At 51.0% G+C, this 23,513-nt stretch overlaps 10 protein-coding genes across 10 annotated transcripts; 3 read left to right on the top strand and 7 right to left on the bottom strand.

Annotated features, from left to right (window-relative positions):
• Nucleotides 1-255: 255 nt before the first annotated feature.
• Nucleotides 256-2,263, bottom strand: N7515_005434 (uncharacterized protein; the record flags this gene model as incomplete). Its single annotated transcript, XM_056666178.1, has 2 exons — nt 256-1,754; nt 1,789-2,263. 2 exons carry the CDS (start codon nt 2,261-2,263, stop codon nt 256-258), a joined length of 1,974 nt encoding a protein of 657 aa, XP_056519774.1.
• Nucleotides 2,264-3,325: 1,062 nt separating this feature from the next.
• N7515_005433 (c-type cytochrome) lies at nt 3,326-4,252 on the bottom strand (the record flags this gene model as incomplete). The annotated part of the gene is made up of 5 exons (XM_056666177.1): nt 3,326-3,350; nt 3,409-3,503; nt 3,568-3,726; nt 3,791-3,822; nt 4,219-4,252. The coding sequence occupies 5 exons, from the start codon at nt 4,250-4,252 to the stop codon at nt 3,326-3,328; spliced, it is 345 nt and encodes a 114-aa protein (XP_056519773.1).
• A 1,058-nt stretch (nt 4,253-5,310) lies between these two features.
• On the top strand, nt 5,311-6,221 carry N7515_005432 (uncharacterized protein; the record flags this gene model as incomplete). The annotated part of the gene is made up of 2 exons (XM_056666176.1): nt 5,311-5,694; nt 5,826-6,221. 2 exons carry the CDS (start codon nt 5,311-5,313, stop codon nt 6,219-6,221), a joined length of 780 nt encoding a protein of 259 aa, XP_056519772.1.
• Nucleotides 6,222-6,555: 334 nt separating this feature from the next.
• N7515_005431 (exosome non-catalytic core subunit RRP42) lies at nt 6,556-7,822 on the bottom strand (the record flags this gene model as incomplete). Its single annotated transcript, XM_056666175.1, has 2 exons — nt 6,556-7,158; nt 7,277-7,822. 2 exons carry the CDS (start codon nt 7,820-7,822, stop codon nt 6,556-6,558), a joined length of 1,149 nt encoding a protein of 382 aa, XP_056519771.1.
• A 1,205-nt stretch (nt 7,823-9,027) lies between these two features.
• On the bottom strand, nt 9,028-10,623 carry N7515_005430 (uncharacterized protein; the record flags this gene model as incomplete). The annotated part of the gene is made up of 1 exon (XM_056666174.1): nt 9,028-10,623. One exon carries the CDS (start codon nt 10,621-10,623, stop codon nt 9,028-9,030), a length of 1,596 nt encoding a protein of 531 aa, XP_056519770.1.
• Nucleotides 10,624-10,751: 128 nt separating this feature from the next.
• N7515_005429 (uncharacterized protein) lies at nt 10,752-11,379 on the bottom strand (the record flags this gene model as incomplete). Its single annotated transcript, XM_056666173.1, has 2 exons — nt 10,752-11,159; nt 11,215-11,379. 2 exons carry the CDS (start codon nt 11,377-11,379, stop codon nt 10,752-10,754), a joined length of 573 nt encoding a protein of 190 aa, XP_056519769.1.
• A 5,225-nt stretch (nt 11,380-16,604) lies between these two features.
• Nucleotides 16,605-17,611, top strand: N7515_005428 (uncharacterized protein; the record flags this gene model as incomplete). Its single annotated transcript, XM_056666172.1, has 6 exons — nt 16,605-16,675; nt 16,733-16,759; nt 16,816-17,044; nt 17,107-17,286; nt 17,352-17,450; nt 17,516-17,611. 6 exons carry the CDS (start codon nt 16,605-16,607, stop codon nt 17,609-17,611), a joined length of 702 nt encoding a protein of 233 aa, XP_056519768.1.
• A 1,049-nt stretch (nt 17,612-18,660) lies between these two features.
• Nucleotides 18,661-20,748, top strand: N7515_005427 (uncharacterized protein; the record flags this gene model as incomplete). Its single annotated transcript, XM_056666171.1, has 3 exons — nt 18,661-19,461; nt 19,517-19,619; nt 19,679-20,748. The coding sequence occupies 3 exons, from the start codon at nt 18,661-18,663 to the stop codon at nt 20,746-20,748; spliced, it is 1,974 nt and encodes a 657-aa protein (XP_056519767.1).
• Nucleotides 20,749-21,079: 331 nt separating this feature from the next.
• Nucleotides 21,080-22,363, bottom strand: N7515_005426 (OB-fold domain-containing protein; the record flags this gene model as incomplete). The annotated part of the gene is made up of 3 exons (XM_056666170.1): nt 21,080-21,804; nt 22,134-22,256; nt 22,318-22,363. 3 exons carry the CDS (start codon nt 22,361-22,363, stop codon nt 21,080-21,082), a joined length of 894 nt encoding a protein of 297 aa, XP_056519766.1.
• Nucleotides 22,364-22,651: 288 nt separating this feature from the next.
• N7515_005425 (putative DRAP deaminase) lies at nt 22,652-23,335 on the bottom strand (the record flags this gene model as incomplete). Its single annotated transcript, XM_056666169.1, has 1 exon — nt 22,652-23,335. The coding sequence occupies one exon, from the start codon at nt 23,333-23,335 to the stop codon at nt 22,652-22,654; it is 684 nt and encodes a 227-aa protein (XP_056519765.1).
• Between the last annotated feature and the right edge of the window lie 178 nt (nt 23,336-23,513).

Genomic DNA, 23,513 nt, shown 5'->3' with positions numbered 1-23,513 from the left:
CACAAAGAAGTCAGGTTTCACAAAAGACTTCATTCACGCATAGATAGAAGGAAAGATCCTAGAACAATGGCTCCATTAAAGCAAACCAGCTGGCGCCAAAATCTTCTATCCTTTTCCTCATAACCGCCATATCTCTTCGCCACCCCAAGCAAGATACACCAAAAATCAAAGTCGAGCCACCAAAACCCCAATACCAAGAGCAATAACCAACCAAAACCAAAGTAAACATCCAAACGAGCAGGTAACCTCCAATTCTCACCAAGAGTCCGCCACCGATGCCCGTGACACATGCCCAAACTCCAGATCCCAAGACGAAAGAAGGAGAAGACCAAACGCCCCAATCCCACCGAAAGGACAAGACGCTATGCCCGACAATAAGGAAAGGTTCAATACCCCGAAGCGAAGCTTCTTAATCCTCCCCTCCAACCCATCAATCATAGGCCGATTAACCTTCCTCCCAGCGCCATAAACCATTTCCAAAAGCTTCGCTTTCTGCTTCTCCCTCACAGAACGCAGATAATCGTATGTCCCCTCAAGCCCGCGAATCTGCCCATCAATCACCGCCTCAACGGGTCCAAGCATTCTTCCAGAAGACCCAGAATTGCCATTCCCATTCCCACCATCAAGCGAGCCGACGAAACTGACGGAATCATTCCGCCGAACCAGCGGGCTGACGAGCTTGCGCCGCAACGTCTCCAGATTAACCTTCAGCGTCAGTAGGCGGCCGCGGTGGTCGACGAGGAGGTGTTTGTTAGCGACTGTGCGGGAGCGCACGTTCGCGAGGAGTTTCCTGTTCTTCTCGTATTTGCGGACGGCTGCGGCGTCCGGTCCCAGAACTCTGGTCCACAGCGAAGAGAGCATTTCGCCTTCGGCGCGTTCTTGGGCGTCTGATTCGCGGACGACGGTGCGTTGCAGATTGAGGAATTGGCGGTCGATGGATTCGAAGAGGGCGAAGAGTGCCGTTGAGTGCGTTAATTCGCTGTTTATGGATTCTTCGAGGACGGAGAGGAATTCAGTGAACGTGCGCGTTAGGGTTGTGCGTGTGCGTTGGGCGGAGGTCGGTCCGAAGATGGCCATGACGAGGTGGCCCAGGGGAGTTGTTATTGTTGTGGGGGCGCCGTCGGAGTTCGAAGCTGAGCTTTCGAGGGCCCCGATGCGGGAGAGCATGTCGTGTAAGTTGTCGAAGACGATGGTGGGGAGGCTGCTCGGGGGCTGGTTGGAGAGCGTTTCCAGCTCGCGCTTGGCCCAGTCCATTACGATGAGAATGGAGTCGATGTCTGAGTCGACGTTTGCGAAGAAGCGGGTTAGTTCGAGAGAGAGGGATTTGAGCGAGTCGGAGAGCTCGTCCAGTTGGCCTACTATTATCGGCGCGCTGGTCATGTTTGTGCCGCGGACGGACTCGCTCAGGTCCCAGACGGCGACGCCGGTTTCCTGCAGCGTGCCGATTTGCTGCACTCCGTTCTCTGAGTAGTAGATCAGAGGTTCGAATGAGCGGGCGAAGCCGGAGAGCTTGACGAGGTCTGGGATTGATTGCGGGAGGCCTGGAAGGACCAACGCTCGCATGAAAGAGATAGCGAGGAGTAAGACGATGATAGACAAGGTCGTGTGAGACTTGGAGCTTGTCATACGCTCGAACTTGGAGCGGAGGAAACCGAATACCGCTGCGATTGGTTCTCGTTGCTGAACTTCTGCGCGCACCGCGAAACGAATGTCTGTGTTCGCAAAAACAAAACCATGCTTAGTACACCACGCAACTGAAAGTGATATTCTAGATTGGATAACACTCACAGTTACTAAAAATCTCCGGGCCAAAACCGTCCCTGTCATCCTCCGGACTAACGCGAGAGGCGTCCCCTGCGCTGGGACGAGGAGGGGGACTCGGGGAACGGCCATGAAGAGGAGTATCTGCACCCGCCGGGAGAGGCACATTAGCTGCATCAGAGGTGTCTCCGGGAGTGGCGCGATCGCTTGGTCTAGTATTCGCGGGGCCTTCGAGCGCATCCTCATACTGTGGACTGGGCTCACGCGACTGGGATGGGGAAATGCCGAGGCCGACTGTGGGCATGAGCCGCATGCGATCCGTATTGGAGTTACCTTTGCGCTGGTAAGGCTGGTGCCGGTACCATCCACTGCCTTCGGGTGACTCAGGCTGGTGGGAACCTGGAGGAGACCAACGTGCCTGAGTTGGTTCTTCGATCTCGGCATCATCTGCGTCCGAGTCTTCAGATCTGAATCCCGAGTGTTGCGACGGTATGTTGAACATTGGGGACCTGTGGAGGTTTGTATCACTTTCGAAGTCTTCTAGCGACGCATCCAGGGGAGGGATGGCTGTCGAACATATTATCTGGCTGATCCAGCATCCTGAAAGGCGTGTTGCGACGCTTGCGCCGAAGATGGTGAGGTACTGCAGGGACCGGCGACGAAGCGCCGTTTCAAAGCCGATGAGTGGCTGTTGTGTGTTGGTTGAAGCGTTTTATTTCCTTGCGGAACTTGAGTTAAGTATTGCGCAGGGACAGATGTTTGCTGCGCTATCCGTTACAAAGGAGATCTGAATGATCGACCCCGCGTTGATGATGCGATAAGTTATGCGATGCGATGCGACGAGACAGACTTCGAGTTCCAGATAACGACACAAGATGTCTTCGAAATAGGTGCATTCGATACTTGATATTGGGTTAAGATGTGGTAGGCTAAGCGCTGAATGATGGATTGTCTATGATCAAAACGTCTTTTAATAGAGTAAACGGGTCTGTGAAGAGTGAGAAACCATCCCCTCACTTGTCTCTCACTTGGAGCTACTTCCAATCCGAGTCGAGGAGGCTGGGCCAATCAATTTGTTAATGTTTGGTCATGTGCCGATACTCGAAGACGAAAGTTTTTGTACACATCAGATGCAGGGCGGTACTGGAAAAGTACATGGAGAGGACTTGTTTGTTGGAGAGATCCTACATCGATATGCAAGTACATGTCAAGTACTTTTGCAGTATCTCCGTGCCTGACCGCCCATGTTGGCCCAATGGAGGACTAATGAGTGAAACAGCCTATCATAGGACAGTAATCGATCGTAATCCGAAGAAGTCCACGATAACTTGAATTTGTATGATATTCATCTGTCTGCTTGAGATTTTTTTTTAATAGAACAGAAAGTGAAGGGGAGAAGATCAAATCTATTGTGAGTCACCATGGAAGTTGTAATAAAAGTACATGCCCGGTCTGTTGTCCGGTAATCAGCCCACGGCGCCATAACCGTCTCAGACTTTTATGCCCAGAGACAGCGGATAAACATAAGAAAAAGCCGGGGAATTAAAAAGAGACATCAGGTCATTTATGCGGTATTTTCCTTGAGCCAACTGTGGATATACTGTTAGTGTCTGTATGGACCAGGGGTGGATTTGCGGTAAAACGTACGTGATGAGGTCGTTGCGCTCCTTGGTCTTCTTGAGACCACCGAAGGCCATCTTGGTACCGGGGATGAACTTCTTGGGGTTCTCGAGGTAGGAGAACTATAGGCGCGTGTTAGCGGGTGGTCCAACTTTTGGACTAGTGGATATTGTAGTCGGCACATACCAGAGAGTCCTCGTTCCACTCAACACCGGCCTGCTTGTTGGCGTCGGTGTAGGCGTAACCCTCGGCGGAACCAGTCTTACGGCCGAAAAGACCGTGGAGGTTGGGTCCAACCTTGTGGGCACCGCCAGACTCGGTGGTGTGGCACTGAGCGCAACGGGTCTGAAAAGGAAAGAGCCGTTAGTCTTCTTCGTTTGTCTGCACATAGAGCTAGTTAAAAACTTACCTGGAAGAGCTTGGCACCCTTGGCGGCGTCACCTGCAGCGGACGTGAGGTTAGCGATCGTGTCGATTGCTTTTTGGGGGTGATTGAATGAGAGCAGCTTCCGCACGCGCAGCTTCGCGCATGTAGATGGCCGTCAATGCATAAAACGTCCAAGGTCGTCATACGGAAGGATTGATGCGGTGGTATATTTGAGGAGAACGATTGCGATAGTTGCAATTGAGCAAGTGATCATTAGGTTGACGAGGAGGCGCAAATGTGTTGATAGGCAAGCAAGCAGGTGAGTCCAAGACCGTTCCAGGTAACATCATCGTCGCCGTGTTGGGAGTTGGATACCCTCGCTTCCTTCCGTTCGACCATGGCGCCTCCCCAATCGAACCTCCAAATATTTTCCAAGCTCAATGCTCAATGGGGGAGGTGTCGGTAGCTTACCAGGGGCGAAAGATTCTTGCTTCTTGGGAGGCATTGTGAAGTATTATGAGAGTGGTAAAGAAAGATATTATGACACTGTACTGTACGGACAAAAAAATCTGGGAAGGGAGAAAAGAAAATCTGGTTATTTGTACTTGGCCCCGACGGCCTCTCGTAATCCACCTCGTGACCAATCACAGGCCAGATTATTCATGGTGGACGGGCGCAACCGGGAACGTCGGTGTGTCTACAACTCCCCGGATTCCTCCTTGTTTCTTGCTACGTGCAATAACTTGTTTATTTATGGGCTATTGTGTATGTATCTGTGAATATACTGGACCACCTGGCAGTTGGCGCATGTTGTGGCAAGGAATTAAACGTTCCCTTCTATTCTCCCCAAAAGTGCGCCTCATGATCTCATGGTTCATCATCCCCAATGCAGCTGAGACCTGCCGGTCCCTGACTAAACTTCCTTTTGCATATTTGCCGGAAGCTACACTGAAACATCCAACTCCTTTCGTTTCTAACCTGGGATGCCCAGAATGTCCGTAACGACGGGGTCATATCGTTTGTTGCGCGGCGACCCCCTTTCCCCCCTGGAGAACTGGAGCAGACCCCGGTCCACCGTGGCTTCGAAATGCCCGCCTCGTCATTCGCCGAAGTTGATCCGCAGGTGGCCCGATGTTGTGGATCCTGAGTTCAGAAACGGTCTATTCTCGACTCAATCTCGGAAGCAGATGCCATTTAGCCTGTTGCCGCGGCTGTAATACAAAGACGACGTGAACTTAAAGTGCAGATACTTTCATAACTAGTTATGAAGTAAATCTGCTCTAGTTAGGTACAGCTTACAACTTGAAGCTAAAAAAAGGATAGTCAAAACGGGAAATGAATGGAAAGCGGTGTGCAGATTCACTACAAAAGTCAAGTGACCTCATAGGCTTTTCCCCAAATCGGGTTAGCCTACGGTCACCCGGCTCACTCAGATCGGCATCCGATATCCCGGGTCACGTGATATAAAACCTTCCTCCAAAAATTGCTTCCGCATCTAGATAGTCAACAAGCCCCTCACAAGACGCAATTGGGCACATTCCCAACGGCAATTTTACCAACAAAATGCCAACCCCGATCCCCGGCTTCCTGCTACCACGAGGCCCCCCATCAGCGCTGACGCTGCGCGCCCTCAGCCGCCAAAGCGCGCAACGCAGCTTCAGCTCCACCAGCGCGATATTGGCTAAGAAAGCCAAAAGCACCACCACGCCCAAGCAGCGCGTCCTCGAGAAACCAGATAGATTCCGCCCACCTTCGCACCCGCAGCGGTTCGTAGCCCCGTCCCCGAAGAATGCACCGCCCGGTCAGCCGTTCGAGTACGGTCCGCGCACGACGGAGAAAGAGCGCGTCGAGCAGACTAAGAGACAATACCCGGGGATGTTCCCGCCTGAAGGAACAGTTATGTATAAGTTTTTGACGAGCAAGTGGATTCATATTTGGATTGCAATGGTGAGTTGCCGAATATCTACCCGGAGAGAGAGAGAGAGAGAGAGATCATGCTGGTCTGAGCCAGAAGATTCGCATTACCAGAACATAGGATCTGCCAGGGAAAGAAAGAAATAAGAACTGATGATATACAGAGTGTCCTAATCTCCTGCGCGGGCTTCACCTTCACAACAAACTTCAAAGCAACATCGCCCTTCGCCCACCTCTTACCTTCCTGGTCGGAGTTGCTGACCTCGCCCATCGGCACGATCTCGCGGGCCTTCTCTGTGTGGCGCATGCATGTGGAGCACAACTCTATGCGCGTGCGTGAGCAGCGTCATCGTCGTATTGAGGACGCGGAGAAGAGGAAGCAGTATCGGATTGCGCATGGGCTTGAGGAGGAGCCTGCGAAGGATGCCAAGGATGACGCTGAGGTTGATGTGCAGTCGCCTGTGGCTGATGCTGCTGTTGATGCTAAGGAGGGTGCGAAGGAATTTGTGGATTGGGAGGGGAATAAGAAGCCCGTTAAGAAGTGGTTGGGGATCTGGTGATTTGACAATGGGTGGGTGATATAGGTTGTTGGGCATGTTCGTTTTGCCACGGGATCAGTGGGTTCTATCCAAGGCATATGTAGGACCTACTTGCGGCTATTCCCTGCTAGAGGGATTCATCTTATTTTGTATATTAGTGGATTCTTGATCCAGCTACGGTTGGAGGGCATCTCAACTCCGATCTATGAACGAAGAACAGAAACGATTCAATAAGAAAACAACGCTTTTTTCCGAACTCCGGGAAAGAAGCGACTCGTCAAATGAGACATCAAAGTCGCAACTGTAACAACCATGCTGTACTGTACTTTTCATACATGACCACGAGAATTCAAAATCATTCAACTTTAACCCCCTCAAGGCCCTGGATAACCTCCTCACCAACGCCGCCCTTCTGGAGCACAGTCTTGATCATACGCGTAATAACACTGCGCTGAACTCCACCCCGACGCGGGCGCCACACACCACCAACCTCCTCCTGCCCACCGGACTGATTGCTAGATGCCGGCGGACCACCGAGCATATTCACATTCTCGGAATTGGGGATACCAGGCTGGGTCAGGCGGGAGGGGGGATCGATTGATCGGATAGAGAGCAATTTCATGTTCTCCGAATCACTGCTGCGCGTAATGGATATAGCCAGCACTGCATCTGCGACGGCGATTTCCTCTCGGTTGGGGTCGAAGATGACGTTCTCGCCGACGGCGATCACGAGCAGCGTTACAGGTGGGCGGACGGGGTATGTAGGTGCGTCTGAGGGGGAGGATTGCTTGTTGGAGCGCGGGTAGAGGTACTCGGCGACAGCCCAGTCGTCGTCGAAGAAGGGGTCTTCTTCGCCTGTGGACTTGAGTTTCGGGAGCTTGGTGCTGAGTAGGGCGAGGTGGGTTGTGAGTGAGAGGAGTGGGAGGGGGTATGCGAGCGGTTGGGAGAGTAGCAAAACCTGATATACACGTTAGCTGTGATCTGACCCATCCTGACAATATCGAATTCAAATTTGAAGCCGGATCAAGGACATCCAGCATCCAGCATGCAGAGCGCAGTGTGAGAGACAAACTTACATCAATATACAACCGCCAATGCCACCGCTTGTTGATAACAAGCCTCCCCTTCAAACCTCCCGCCATCTCCTTTACCTCTTCCGAACCACCAGCAACAGACCCAACCAAACTCTCCCTCATCATCTCGCCCAAAAACACAGGCAAGGCATCATCATCCCGGTACCCGGGGATCTCAATCGACATCTGCACCCACTCGCCCTGCCCCGAGACAGCCGCGGAACCCTCCTCGCCCTCGCGGTTCAGCGCATCGCCGTGCTGCGCCAGACTCCGTGAGTCGAGCGTGTCGGCCGCGAGAATGGTCTTCTCAACTGAGGCTTTGACGCCTACGATCGCTTGCGTGCCGTCTGCGAAGCCGATGCGCGCGCTGCCGTTTGTGCCAGGCAGGATGTTGGTCTCTGCTGAAAGGGGCCGGAATTGTGTGGGTGAGCGGCCGTCTGGTCGGATGGGGTTCTTGGGTAGGCTGAGGGAGGTGTAGAGGTAGGAAAGTTCGGCGGGCGAGAGGTGGGGGACTTGCGAGGCCGAGGAGGCTTGTCTTTGGTTCGACATTTTGGTGGTGGAGTTGTTTGTGATTCCTGTGAAATGGATATGTCTTTTTCTGCTGATATGTACCGGTAGATCGGCTGCGCGAGGTTTATCTTCAAGCTGTTGGTGGGCGGTTCAGATTTGTGATCGGCCCGCTATTTGCGAGACGTGCTTGTCGGAAGCGCCTGTTGGATCTGTAGTGGATTGATTGGATGGGCTGAAAGCTTATGCCAGTCTGACGTCGACTGGTCAGGTGGTACTGGTAAGCAATTGAGCGGAAGGGAAAAACGTCGCTAGAGTCAAGCAGAGCAGTCTCAATCAGGAAATCTTGATGGGCGGATGATCGTTGTTCCGCTGTTATCGGTCTATCTTCGCAGGCCTACTCCGTACTATGTACCCTTATTGGTTGACCCTCAACGTGATTGGGAGGTATTCTTCGAGTAAATTTTACCAAGTGCAAACGGTATGTCTTTATCAGTTCAATTGTATGTAGTGAGGTCTATGTATGGACATGGCTCAATGCCAAAGGTGAGGTAAATTACAAGAGTATAGGACGAACTGGATCCAAGCCAGTATATCGGAGGGAGAGCAAGTGGTACAGGGAAGCGAGGCAGGGGGGATGATAAGTGCAGTAGTATGTATGAAAATGCAGGGTAATAAATGGTAGAAAAAATATAGACAAGAAGAATGGGGGAGGCCAGTAGGCGGACAATGTACAAGTCGGTGGTGAGGGGGAAAAGAGGGAATTAATATGGACAAAAGGAAAAGAGCGCAATATCCATCAAGAAGGATGTGCATGTCCGAGATCAGATAATTCGGATGAAAAGAGGGTAGAGGGAAGAGCAGGTAGGGGGGGATGTATATGCCTGTATGTAAAATGCGACTCGCGCATGTGGTATCAAATGTCAAGGAAAGAACACGCCTCTGGTAAATGGTAACAAAAATGAAAGGACTCCATAAGGAAACAAACGAGGCCCGGATGGATCTATAAAAAGGCCTGTAGGGGTATGAAGGGGAAAATGAGGAACTTGCAAAGAGGGCTGCCAACCCAATGCCCAGTGAAAATGAAAAAGAGAAAACACCCTCCATATGGCCAGACCTTGGAAAGAAAAGCAATTACCGAACCCATACGCCTTGAGCAAGATTGCTCCATCTTTGTGCAATTTCGCCAGAATTTTGTACTTTTCGCAATCGAAAAGGATGTGATGTAGTTCAAGATGATAGTTCACCTAGATGAAGTTGGATCCGCGAGAGAAGTAGTCAGACTTCTTGTTGTGGAGCTCGGCCTCTTCGTAAGGAGGAGTGGGCCAATGACGGTGTGCCATCGCGTGATCAAGCTTGTGCAAGTTGAGCTTGCTCGGTGTCGACTGCTGCCCAAACGTAGCACACTCCTTGGCCGTCGGAGACGGTGTGGGATAGGGGTTATGCTGTGTGCGGGAGTTCTCCGACTGGCGGTGAGCACCGCTGTGAGAATCAGAGCTCGTGGACTGTGACTGGGCGAGGCGTCTAGCTGCCTTGCTGGCGGAATGCAACACTTCATCGAGCAACTCATCCTCCTCTTCGGGGGTCTCGTAACGGTGAACCGGGTGGGTAGACATCTGCATGGCACGGCGGGTCCTGCTGGAGATTGGAGCAACGTTGTTGCCAGTGGCCTGAGGCATTGACTGACGCTTGATGGTGTTGCCGTCAGCACCATTGTGCAGATGCACCGGGACGTTGCCGAGCGCGGATGAGTCCAGAGAATACTTGACACCCTGGAGAGCCTTGTCCAGCTCGCTCAAGTCGGAACCTTGCTTTGGGTCACTGGTAGGCCCGTCGAGAGCCATCGACGAACGGTTCGACCAAGGGATGCAACCCGCGTTGGCCTCGACGTCATCGGTGGGTGCAGATTGGTTGCGTCCAGACAGTCTGCGGGCGCGCTTGCGAAGATGGGAAAAGAAGCTCTCCTTGGTGGTTGGAGTGTTGCTCCCGGAGCCATTGAGCATCCGTTCGGCCTCTTGACGATTGGCATCCGAATAGTGATTGCCATGGGAGTTGACAGACAATTGACGACCGATCTTTGCGCTTGCAGAAGTCTCCGAAGACTTGGTGGACTCGCTGTGCGCCGCGGTCACGTTCGCCTGGGCAGTGACAGAGTTGGAGAGGGGAGAGACAGGGCGGATAGAAGGAAGGATTGGCATTGGCGCACCACTTGCCCAAGTAGCCCGCTTAGGATTTGCGGGACGCGGCTTGACAGGCTGAATCTCAGGCACAGAGACTTGCGTGACGGCCGATTGCCGGACAGGGCTATCCTCAGAAGCAGGCGCAGGGCTGCCTGACCGAACTACCAACGATCGCCGGAACCAAGAAGGCTTAGAAGACAATGTAGGGGAGTCACCAGGAGAAAGAGTCGAAGACTTGAAGCTCTTCTCGGACTGCTTGCGACCCAGGAGTCGCGCTGAGGTTGAGGACTTGGGACGCACCGGATCAACCGCATCGGCGAAGTACTCGTGGTTCAACGCCTGGGTAGACGTTGGGCGATTCTTGGGATCCCACATGAGACACCAAGTGACGAATTCACTGAAAGCCGCGGGCCACTGTGGGGGCTGCAAGACGGATTCCATCGCGTGGGGTGCCATCTTAGGGAATGTGAAACCCAGCTTGTGAGCCAAGCGTGATCCCTCCCGCCATTCACCTCCACCAATCTTTGCACCCGACTTACTGTACCAGTTTCCGGGACTGCCCATAATCTCACACACGCGCCAGACCTGGTCCACCTCGTTACCTCCGGGGAAGAGTGGCTTCAAGGTAGCAATCTCGACTGCCATAGCGCCCATTGCCCACATATCGACCGGGGCCGAATATTCTCCTGCTCGCAGAAGCACTTCCGGTGCCCGATACCAACGGGTAGAGACATATGTCGTGTATGGTTGTTTAGAGTGAGTCTCACGTGCAAGACCAAAATCGGCGATCTTCACAGTGTAAACGGGAGGGGTGGAGGGGGAGTGACAAGGTTAGAGTAGCGGCTAAAGGCGGAATCATTGGGGGCGGAGGTCGACACGAGAATATTCTCGGGCTTAATGTCGCGGTGGAAGAAGTGGTGTGCATGGATGTGGTCCAGACCCGATAAGATCTGATATAGAATGCTTTTGACGTGCTTGCCTTCGAAGGACTTTTGGTCACGGGCCTTCATCAGTTGGTATAGGTTGCCATCCATGTATTCCATGCAGATGTGCAGCTTGCGGGAGAGGGGATCGAGAAAGATGTCAAGGGCGGGAACGAGGTGGGGGTGAATTGGTAATGTTCGGAGGAAAATGACCTCTCGCAGGTCCAAACAAGGACCCAATGAATCGAATGTCTTCTTCATGGTTTTGATCGCGACCTAACGGAATGTGTCAGCGAAACTGCAGTATACCGCCAATCTCGTCATTCCATACCATAGTTCCTCTCCGGGCAATGTGGGCACCGGCGGTCCGTACACGTGCGACGGCAACGCTACCGAAGCTTCCATCACCAACCTCCTTGATCACTTCAAAGCGATCCTCGAGGGTTGCCATGGAGGTATGTGACCCACGAGGGGGAGTATCATATGTGACGGTCATGGTGATATCTCTTCAGCTCTGGCCAGCAGATCAAAGAAGAATGTAGGAGGGGTCTGCGGAGTTCCAGGTCAGCTTCTCGGCATTCTCAAAAGATTCGATCAAACGGGCTCACAATTAGGTAGAGGGGGGTTAATGATTCGTAGGGTTCCCCCAAGTGAGTGTTATGTATGTAGGAGATCAATTGCAGCAGGCGATCATGTCCAAGTATCAGTGTGAGCCAGAGTATTGAGTTTCCATTGACAGAAGGTAAGGAGTGACGAAGTAGTTGGAGGGGGAGTGACGGTTATCATGTAGTGGGCGATCTGGAAGGAGTGAAGACCGGGCACGATGCAATAAAAAGAAAAAACGAGAATCCAAAATAGGAGGAGACCCGTCCTGGTGGAAACTGGAGGATCTGAGGGCCGAGGGTGAGCCCCTGACACGGTGACAGCTTGAGCTCCTATGTAGACGGGGCCGTGGGGACGGTAAATTAACGACTTTAGGTCGTTGCAGATCAGCCCACCGTGGCGAAAATCGATTTCGAGAATGAGGTCACTTCAGTATATAGATAGGATAGAATAGAAGTAGAATATAAGAGTGTCAGTGTGTCAAAGAATCAGAGGAAAAAGAATCAAAGAAGTATGAAAATAAAAGCGACATCGCACACATAAGGCGCATAGAGAGAGGGGGGGATCTGGGTCTGTGTTTTATGAGGAGAATCGCGAATACGCCAATAATACATCCTTTACTATTAGAGGATAAAAGAAAATAAACTGAAGATACGAAAATAAACCAAAAAGCAAAAATTAAAAACCAAGAAGGCTAGATCCAATAGAAATTGCCCAAATAACGGGTTGTTCCCGTCTCATCCAATGGGACCCCATTGTGGAAACGGTACCTTATGTACCTTATTTTACCATACAAGTCCCCCCCCCGGACCTAAAACATTTACATCGACGTAATAACAGTTGCTTTGAAAAAGAAAGGAAAAATAAAAGTCTCTCTCGATCGCTAGTCGAAATTGAGGGATTGAAACCAATTCTACACATAAACCGGATGTTGTGATTGTTCCATCATACATAGCTGGATATCACTACGAGTAATTCCCTCAGTGTTTTTATCATCTGACCGCTGTGGATGCACGGCGCCTGATAATTGAGGAGGTTGGGCATACAAATAATTGTGCGCAGCCTGTAACCGTTGCCCACGCAGCCCTAGTCTGCAACTGTCTGGGGCTTCTCGGAAAGGGTTGGGCCGCGTTGGTAATTTATTTGCCTCGAGCCCTGGAATTGGTTGCCTCGAACGACATGTATCACTCCACGACTATCATTAATGATCTCTCATGATCGTCTTGCATTCAAAACAAAGACATCTCAACTCGAGTACGAAGTACAGAAGTACACGCTAACCATCTCGGTTACCGATCTTTGTACGAGTCAACTTCTATCGGAGATGTACCCAACTTCTCCTTTGATGTACCAGATGTAGGTAAGATGTACTCCGTACTACCGCCAACTCGCGGTCTGCCTGACAACAGCAAGGAGGATCCTTTTCCATCGCCATGTTATCTCCATTATGTCATGTCCTACCTTCGGACTTTAGTTAGTTATCAGGTTGTCTGCCAGTCGTGGTTTCTCACACAAACCCCCCAAACACCAACCGTCTTATTATTCGTTTGTTGACGGGTCATCCCAGTTTCAGCACAGCGCGTAGTCGGCGTTGGCCTGTCTACTGGGGTATTGTTTGGCCGGACATCCTGTGGCTGATTTCCCCGCCATCTGATCTCCTGGTGCATCCGAGCTCTGAGTGAAGCGAGATGTCTCGATTCGTCTTTTCTGACTGATCTTCTGACTGGTCAGGACCAATCACATACCAGAGTACGATGCTTCTGGCCATGTGGGAGATAATTAGTAACTTAGGTTCGCGGCCCGCGGGTGGACGCAGAGGTTCGCGGCATAACTAGTAAAAGCAGGTCAATCTAAGTACCTGGTGGGCTGCATATGACGGGTTCCTTTCTCTCTTTGTTCAAAGGTACGCGGTCTGGACCTTCTGTAGGTACATCGATGCATGCTTGGGAGATCGATGGTAGATTTCCCCTGGCCGTTTCCGATTGGGAACAGCGTCCGGAGAATTCCCCTGGCTACGCGGAGTTCTTTGTTCGACTCCCGACTCAAAAACTCGCCGCGTTTTAGTCTCTGTTGCCATAGGTACCGGAAAAGCGTTGAGGTATTTAGAGTAATGCATCAAAGTTAGGACACTCTAGCGACTCCAATCAAATAACAGTAGGATCATAATCAACCAGCCACAGCCAATCTGAGAACTGTCTCCTACCGCGCCATCCGTGTTTCTCCACAGAATTTCAAAGCCAAGCGATACTCGCGGTTCCGAGAAATGCATATGGTAAAAGGTAGAGACGATCACGGTTAATCATGGAGCCCAAGTTTTACTGTGTACACAGTAAAGAGATGTAATTACCCGTAGGAAGCGGGATGGGAAATGGTACGGAGTATGGAATGCTGTCAGATGGATGAATCCATGGACGAACTCTGGGGCAACCGTTATGGCCCGCAAGGATCCCAGCTTGACTATTGCTTTCAAGGTTGCGTCTAATACGGTTGACCAGTCATAGTCATCCATGTTTATTGGACTAGAAGCTACGAACCCGTGCTATAAATTGTATTCTATAAGTCATCTATTCCTAACACTCATTTGTTTCGTTTCATTTCCCCCCTATTCAATCTCTACACTCTACAGAGTTGATTTGGTCAGTGTGTACGGAATTACTCCGTCAGGTACTTCGTAAATCCCCCAAGGCCCGTACCGAGCAGAATCCGAGTTTCAGACCCAGAGGGGCCCCATTTTCCACCTCGTCTCCAATTTTCTTCGGCAGTGGACATCACTGTTATTTAAGAAGTAGTACTATTTGGGGAACAGAACAATATCGACGCGTCCTGGAGTACACACCGCGTACTCCGTACGATAGTACACGAAATACTGAAAGAAAAGAGGTACAATTCCCCTCTACGGAGTATTTTACTTTCGAATTATGATTCGTGAAGCTGTGGAGTTATGTTCTACATCAACCAACCATCATCAGTCAAAGATCAGTAGTGCAATGGAGTTTATGCACTAACAATGCCATTGACCCCTATCATAAAAAGCAGCCCACTTTATCCAATTGTTGCGCCTGTGACGACCATCAAGACGCCTCTTAAGTCTTAACTTTTCCTTCCAACATCCTAGTCGTCCAGTTGCTTCGGGGGTCTACGGAAGTCTCCACGGTGGGCCCCATCTAGGCCCGTTCCTGCTATCCGCGGAGGGCCGCAATAGGGGGAAGATCGCGGATTCGCCACATAGCGAGCAGACTATTTGCTTCCCAAACTGCCGGGAAGTCAATATGTTCTTTCGGCCTTCGAGAAGGTGGTTCCTGGGCCATCCTGGCAATGTGACCTTCAAAGCTCCAATATTATGACGACTAAAGCAGCCCCGAGTAGCTATTTTGGCTCGAAATGGGGCCGTTCTTGGATGGACCAGAGAATCCCAAAAAGAAGGTCCTTCGGGGGCGAACATCCGCCCGGTTTGTTGACCTCGTTGCCCCCTTAACAGCCCCCTTCTCTGGAGACTAAACCACAACTAAATCCCGATAAATGCACCGAAGGATGTTCGGCATGAACTTCCTGGGCCGCTTGGCAAATTTCCAGATTGGTCATTTAGACCTTGGACCTTCCACACTACGGAGTACGGAGTACCTTCGACACTAAGACCAACTGGGCCCACTCCAACCGCCGAGAATGTCTGTGTGAATTTCCAGAACTCGTGGAAGCCACGGGAGCGGCACCCCTTGATCGCTGGGACTGTCAGATCTACGATGTCCACGGGTAAGTGCAGTGGATGATCGCGTTTCAACATCCCACGAGGGGCCGAAACAATTCTGGAAAACCCCTTTAGTACTTCGATTTCTTACTTCAAGGTCGTCCCGCCGTCAGTCAAAACTTACCCTTGCATTTCATCTCCGGAATAGGAAGCTTTTGCCCATCGGGAAGGTGTCAACAGCAAAACGACGCGAATAAACATCCCTTCAGATACGCGGTCACCCAGGTGGCACTAGTTCTCAATGCTACCTAGCGTACGGAGCATACAATGGCTATGTCCTTTGCTGCATTATTCGCGTGGGACTCTGGCTCCGCTGGCGTATATTTAGATCGTCAGCTAAGGTGGCCGCGACGTCTCGGATACTTCGTACTTCGGCAGTGCATTGGAGTCTACCTAATGAATGCCCCTCTTCTTGCCGTTCCGGGACTCAAATTGTGCCCATGTGTGTTGCTTTAAATTAGCTTCTTCCAGGACTTTGGGTATTAATCTCCGTAGTCCGTGATCTACTTGGCTCCAACCCCAGCCCCTACCGAGACTATGGTATGTTACCCCCTATCTAACTATGTTGTACGGAGTACACACAACAATGCAGAGTCAGAGACTAAGTGTCATGTGTCTATTTGGGGATCATGCCCCGCTTCTTCTATGGCTTTCTGGAAGGACTAGCGTACTTTCGGAGGGATATCATAGCTTTGAAGTGAGGTAATATCGCTTCATGATAGAGGACATCTCCTTTCGACGGTCTATTGGAGGTCTTTGTTGTGCTTGTCGTTGATGTTGTCACCCTGCCACAAGATGGGCTCGGAGTCTAGCGTTGATATGGTAATGGCCTGTCTCTGCGTCTTGCAAAAATGCAATTTCATATTGTTTGATTGACAGTGTCTTTCATCCTTTGCCGCATGAGATCACCCAGATTTCTTTGGTTCCAATGTTGTCCAGTCGCCCTTGACTATCTTCCACACCTCGGAATAAATGAGAAGATAATCACAGATTGGCTAGATTGGCTGGATTGACTTGCATTCATTTTCAAAGACTCGCTTCACTCTGGTGTATATTCCGGGTGCCTGTCGTCGGGTACTGTGTAGTGAATATGAAGCCAAAGTAGAAGGTGAAGAGGTGTGTTGACGAGAGCATATTTGGGATGATCGAAGTGGCCAGCTCAAAAATCTCAGATTAGGAAGGAGCAACCCACGCAGCTTCCACATTGCAAACATACAACGCCCATTCGTTCTGTTATGTTCCTTCTCTTCCTCTCTTCCTCTCTTTCTTTCTTTCTTTCTTCAACATCTACCTACTCTCCCACGGCACCTTATCTGACTTCTATCTTTTATCTTTTTGAAGCACAGAGCACGACACAAGTTCATCGGGCCACCATGCCTCAGCGACGGCGAGGGGGTGTCCTGAGTCCCTATTCGCGGGGATACTCGCCACAAATAAAAGAGGCGTCAGTTAGCCAAATCCAGAAAGAGCTGAGAAGCATACGCTAACACATAGATGATAGTGTGGAACATATGCCCATTCCCAACGAGTCAGTATCTGCCATGTACTCGGGGGTCTCTCTGTTGCTCACTTTTACAGAATTAGATGCTGCGTCTGCAAACAGCATCGTCCGCAGTTTCAATACTCGAATAACCAGCTCAACTACCTCCGCCAGGCGATATTTGATAGTGGCTATGATGTCGTCCACAAGCAATTGGTAGCTAAGTGTCTACCATGCACCAACGGTCAGAAGTGTGAAGAGATGTGCTTCCGTTGTAAGCACATTCGTGGCATCGACCAGTTTGCCAGGAATCAGCGTATCCGCGATAACCCGGTAAGTTTCGTCGTTGACCGGCAGATGTGGGATTCCCTTAGCCTCATTTTGTCTCGCCTTAGATCTGCCAGCCCTGCATGAAATACGAGCAATCCCTCAATTACAACAACCCGGACGGAGTCCTTGCGCTTACAGATAAGGCTGAGGGTGCCGAGGATGAGGCGGAGAAAAACGAGCCTACTTCTGGTTCAGTCCCTGGCTCTAATTTGGGCTCTCTTAGGCAGCTTGAGTGGCATAACACGGTAAGTGATCAAAAACACATTAACTATAGCCAAACCTGGGTACTCATGCCATGTCTTTGATGTAGACTGGGTTGGATCAGTCGCCTGAAAAAGCTCTCGTCCTGGACGATGGCTCGGTGGAAAAAGATGGCAAGAGGAAGGCGGGTGGCTTTGCGAAAGTCAAGGTGAGTTTATATCATGACTTCTATTCCCAGAGCCCCAGAGAATACTCCTTACAACTATCGCATAGGCCCACTATCCCAAACCTGAGCCCGCCCCAGGCTGGACACCCGGCAATCGCACGATCGATGACCGCACTCCGCTCGAAGAGAAGCCGTTTATTTAATTGTCAATTGAAGCCTCGAGGGAATGCATTTCTCGCGAACGACTTTACGGTATGATCGAGGATTCCCCGAGACTTCGGTGTCCGCACCTGATAGACGTGGTGATTGCTTTCGCTTTTGCTTTTCCTTGCTTTTTTGCTTTTTTCAAAATGCTCGATGGAGTCTTATGCTTTATGGCTCATCTACCTAGCCCAGCGGAGTTTACATTTATCCCCATTTGAAGTTCAATCCCTGGGTCGGCTTGCGATAGTACCATGGTTATGACATCAGTGGTTCCGTTGACCCCACAACCACCTAAAAATAACCCCTCTCTCAGCTCGTAGCAATGTTCGTAAATTTGTAAGACACTTCAAGAATAATGCAAGAATAATGTCTCCGTACGAAGACAAGGGTCGTAGGTTTGCGTATTGCCTCTAGCTCGTATTTGATATCACTAGAGATTAGAGCCTGCATATTTGCATTGCTCTATTCAAATGATAGTATTACTATTGGAACACATGTAGGAAAGTATATGCAGCCCTGGGGCATGCTTCGATAGATAAACTCCAAGAGTCATAGTCTACTGATCAAACCTTCCAAGGGTTGGGTCTTAGCCGACAGCTGGCAATGACATAGCTTAATATAAAGGAGTACCCAACGCGACTCTGATAGGTGTACAGACAAGCGGCAATGCACGCATCGCATGGAAGATGCATGCTTCAGTAGACTGTCGATCAGGACGTTTCAGCCGAGACTAGCAATCTGACAGAATATCTGTGGGACTTTAATATATTAAAGTATTGGGTCTAGCGAAGACCGTACACAATGTGACGTCGAGGGAGTACAAAGAGGAGATTTGAATCGGCCGTCTTGTGTTAGTGACGATAGCGATCGCCACCACGTTTCACTCGCCCCCCGCCAATCCCCACATAATATTTCCGCAACCTTTCTCCTTCTATCGAGCACCTCGTCGAATCTTCGGCTGATTCATTTCTCTGCGACGCGCAGTCCGCTGCCATTCTTGTGCAAAGAGCCGTGACCTTCAGCGCCAGTCCGCGTATCTAGAAACGATATGCATATGGACTATGAGGGTGAATACGCCGACAATACGTACCAACCGGGCAAGATGAACCCAGATCCAAACGAATATGGATTCTCATCCACACCTGCACATCCATCCTACCACGAACGAGAATATCTCAACATGCCGCAACCGCAGCCGCCGCGGACCGACCCGCCATTCCTAGATCCATACAACTATCCGTCACGCCAGCGCTCCCCCAACCCAAGCACCGGCCACATAAACGACGCAGTCAACTCCGCAGTGCAAAACAGTGGGCCTAACGCCTATCTGTCGCCAGAGATACTATCGCAAATCACAGCCACGGTGATCCAGCAGCTTAAGACAACCGGGTTAGACAATCTACAAGGATCTGGCACACCCCCGCCCCGCTCGCAATCGCAACAGCCACCATGGCAACCCGATGCATCATTGCGTCCGCATGCAGGCTCCCCGCCTACTGTACCCCCGCCGCGAAGCAGTTCGATTCCCCCTCCCAGCTCGGCCTCCGACAATATCTACACTAGAGATTTCCCGGACGCGCACCAGGGCTACGCTAGTGATAGTCCTCTCAGTCGAGAACCGGCTTTGGACCCTTCTGAGGATCCTGCCGCTGTGGATGGTTATTTGTCGAGTGGGAATAACGATCACGGGCAACGCGGTCAGTATAAACCGGAGCGGCCGAAGGGTCCGGAGCGGGACGCTACTGTTGTGGGAATGAGTACATTAGAGCGGTATTGGGGGAAATTGTTTGAAGATGGGAAGCCGACAAAGAGGTTGGGTCAGTTTTTGCGTGGTATTGCCATGCATTTGGTAAGTGCTTTTTGTCTCTTTTGGTCTGCTGAGGGCTGATGGCTAACTTCGGTAGATTGAGGACTATCCTCCTGGCAACACCCTCGTTATCCCGCCGTATAAGATGCAAAAGTTCTATGAAGATACCCATTGTCCAAATGATCCTTATGAATGGCAAGGTTGGTGTTTCGATATGTTCCACCATTTCAGTCGCACATTCTGACAATATATAACCCAGACATTTTCGATGACAGAACATCCTCACTCTCCAGACTATTCCGCGAAATCGACGTTGAACACCACCTCATCCAAAAAGATCTAAAATCACGCCCAGAAACCCCAGGCCTAACACCAAAAGGCTTCGAGAAATGGGCCACATTACTGATCCTCGCCAACCCGGAGAGAGAACACGAGCGCCTCCAAAGAGCAGTCCGGAACATGCCAATCAACAACCCAGATGACAAGAAAGAGCGGTTCCCCAAAGAAATCCCCCGCCGCCTCTTCCCGGAGATCGGCGACCTCGAAATAAGAGAGGACCTAGAGGACCGCCTAATGCTCCACTGCGGCGTCGACATGCTCGAAATAACCGAAGAAGAACGCGCCCAAGCCGCACAATCAAAGCGCATCTCCACCTCCACCAGCGCACCGTCCATGGAGCGCACCCATTCATACGAGCGAGGCCGTCCCCGCCCCGCAACCCCCATCCCGGCATCCGCCCAGAAACCAAGACCACGACCCGTCTCCATGGTCACAGACGACGAAGACGAAGACGAACCCATCCCCTCGGTTCCCATCGAGCGCGAGCGAAAGCCCTACAGCGCCCATCCAGGCGGCGGCAAAGTCTACGACGATTCAAAGCCGAAGCCCAGTCGCAGCCACGCGGGCTCTTTCTCGAATCCCCGGTCCTCGGATGCAAGCTTTCACGATATGGGATCTGGCTCGACGTCTACGCCCCGAATGTCCGATTCGTATGACCGTGACCGTGATCGTGACCCGCTATACCAACGGCGCTCTGGGTCTGGTGCGTCCGCTGAGCAGCGGTACCGTCAATCGCGCAGTCCGTCGCGTGGCGTTAATCATGGAAGGCATTCGGATAGTGATGGGCTTGGTCGTGATGGGTCGAGATATGCGGGGTTGTCGGCGCATGATTTGCATTATGTTGAGTCGCCGACTTCGAATCTGCCCTCTGATGCGGATGAGAAGAGGAGGTATCGAAGAGGGAGTCGCGGGAGTCGGGGGAGTGAGGATGATTATTATCGGGGTGGTAGGTCTAGTCATGGGTATGCGGGTGATAAGTACTATCGCTGAGCTGGTTTGGTCTATCTTGTCTTTTGTTTTTGGTTTGTTGTCATCTCTCGCTGTCTCTCTGCCTTGGTTCTTTGTTTTCGTTGCAAAAGTTTCCATCGGCGTTGCATGGATACGAAGATACCCCTTCTTGCTGGGGTTATGCATGACTGACGATATCCCATGATCAATGTCCTGTTTCAATTACTATGACATTTACTATGAAAATCTAGTTGATTTAGCGTGTATAGCAATGAGAAAAGCAAAGTGTAACACATATTCAAGTTGAAAAAGTCTGTCATATCCAATATCTGGACTGCGATCATGTATCGTCTTCAGACTTGGAAGGCGGCACCTACGCCCCAAACCCAAACCTCCTCATAACCCTCTCCCCATCCTCCCTCAAAGCCCTAAGCTCTTTCTCCCTCTCCTCCTCCTCCTTCTTATACCTCTTAGCAATAGCCCTAGCATGCCTCTCCTCCCTCTCCTCCCTCTTTCTCACCGCTCTCTCCGCCCTCCTCCTCCCCTCAACAGCCCGCTCATCACTCCTCTCCGCATCCCTCCTTAACTCCTCCACCTCATCATCACTCAGCTCCCACGGCACAGACAAAACCCGCAGAAGAAACCGCAGACGATCATCCAGAAACCGCATTTCAGCGTTCGTATCGCCAACCAGCCAGAACCGCTCGAGATTCAGCTGCATCCGCTGGCGGAATGTTGACAATGTCCCCTTGACACGCACGAGCGTCCCCGGTTGCAGGGATGATATGTCTATCTCGTCGCGGTCTTTGGAGGTTATGTGTGTTGTTGTCAGGCCTGTTGTTGGTGTTAGGTTGGAGAATGAGGCCCAGCTCAGCACCGCTGTTGTTGCGGTGGGTGGTTGTTCTGTCCCTTCTGTGTCTGGGTCTTCTGTGCTGGGTTTTTGTGTTGTCTTTTGCAGCACGACTATCTCGATGGTTTCGCCGCTGCTGTCGTCTAGTGTTAGGAGTGTGCGGCGGAAGACTTCGGTGCGCGACACTATTATGCCTACTAGGCTGACGAATTGGATTGGGTGGTTGTTGTAGAAGAAGATGTTTGGGCCTGTTGGTTTTGTTAGTTGGCTTTTTTATACATAGATTTGGGCTGAGTGGCTGGGTTCAGGGCAGGAAGATTATAAGATATGTATGAATATGCAAGAATGGCAGGGTAGGTGACGTTTTAAACGAGTATATAGGGGTCTGGACATGGTGAAGGAGGTATAGACGTCATGGTGGAAGATATCAATAGAACTTCTTCACGCTAACGCATCTTTTCAAGACTTGACGATAAATAGCCCCGGGAAGGGTTAGACGCACACCAGGGGCGTCGATCTTGAGGGAAAGTAATGCTTGTAAAGTCGAATATGTAAAGGGAGAAATCAAATCACATACCCACAAACTGAGGCGATCTTCGGAGACGATGCACATCGGCTGCACCCATTTTCACCCAGGCAAAGTGCGTTGGTGATGCTTTGAAGCAGAATGCAGGGTAGAAAGTGAGGCTCTCATTTTCGTCTGTCGACATTGGGTCATGTTTAATCTTAGTAGTTTGTCACGGAGATATTCAAAATCATACCAGAGTTGTATTCAGAAGTATCAGAACTGGATGTTGAGACGGGCATTGGAAGTCTGGTTGATGGTCACGTGTATACAGATAAGACGCGTTCTTGTATTCCTGCCTTTGATGGATTTTTCTGGTGCACTACGCAGTATGGCATCGAGCTCTTAACTTGGAGTGTGCATTTGTAATGCTCTCATTGTTTTGCTCAGGGCTAATCCTCAACATCCTATGCCGTTGCCCAAATCTCGAAGACGGCCTTCTACCAACGAAGAAGGATGTTGATGAAAGGGTTGACTACCTATTGATTCCTGCAATGTCACTTTTGACTGAGTCTATTGCCCCCACACCATCATAGATAGATAGGAGTCTCCCCCTCCATCATCCTCTTCTTCGGATTCCTCGGCATATCCGCCTGACTCTGCCTCTGCTCACCACCCCCATCACTACCCCCCTTCTCCTTCCCCTCCAACGCAGCCCTAACCTCCTCCTCCGCATTCTCATGCCCCGCAAAAGCAACAGTCAAAATCTCCCTCTCCAACCCCCCAACATGTTCCCACTCAATCCCCGCCTTCGTCAACATCTGGCAACCCTCCGACTCCCCAACAAACGTGCCAGGCTCCTTAACACCAAAATAAACCTTATGAATCCCCTCCTGACTACCCTCCCTCGTCCGCGTAATGCGCTGCACACACGGCGCATTCCCAGACAGCCGCTTCCCGCACGGCTCCATAGTCACATACATGACGAGTTTCCGGCCTGGCTCGACGGGGAGCACGTCGCCGACTTGCTCGTCGGGCACTTTGTGCACTGCGGCGTAGTTGGAGAGACAGCATTGCTCTGCGTGTGTGTTGCCCGCTAGCTCCATTGTGTATCCTGTTGAGAGGATCCGGTCGTCTGCGAAGGTGGGGTCGTCGTCTTTGCGGGAGAGAAGGAGTGCGCCGACTCGGAAGTTGGTTGGTCTTGGGGGTGAGTGCTCCGCTAGGGTGAGGCATTGTTTTAGGTAGGGGAGGTGAGGGGAGGTGTTTGTCGGCATGGTGAGTTATGGTAATGGGCAATCGGGTTGGTTGGTAACTTGGTTTGGTCTGAGAGGATGGCGTGGTAGGTCTTGTAGACGTAGATGTAGATTGTGAATTTGTCTTTTAGATGAGAATATGATAATTTCTGCAGCTTATGTAGTTCGTGGAGAGTGAAGTGGCGCCGTCAATGAGCTC

Source organism: Penicillium bovifimosum (genome assembly GCF_028826915.1).
Source record: "Penicillium bovifimosum strain IBT 22155 chromosome Unknown utg000005l_segment0_segment0, whole genome shotgun sequence".
Lineage (NCBI taxonomy): Eukaryota > Fungi > Ascomycota > Eurotiomycetes > Eurotiales > Aspergillaceae > Penicillium > Penicillium bovifimosum.
This window is presented reverse-complemented; position numbering and strand designations above follow the sequence as displayed.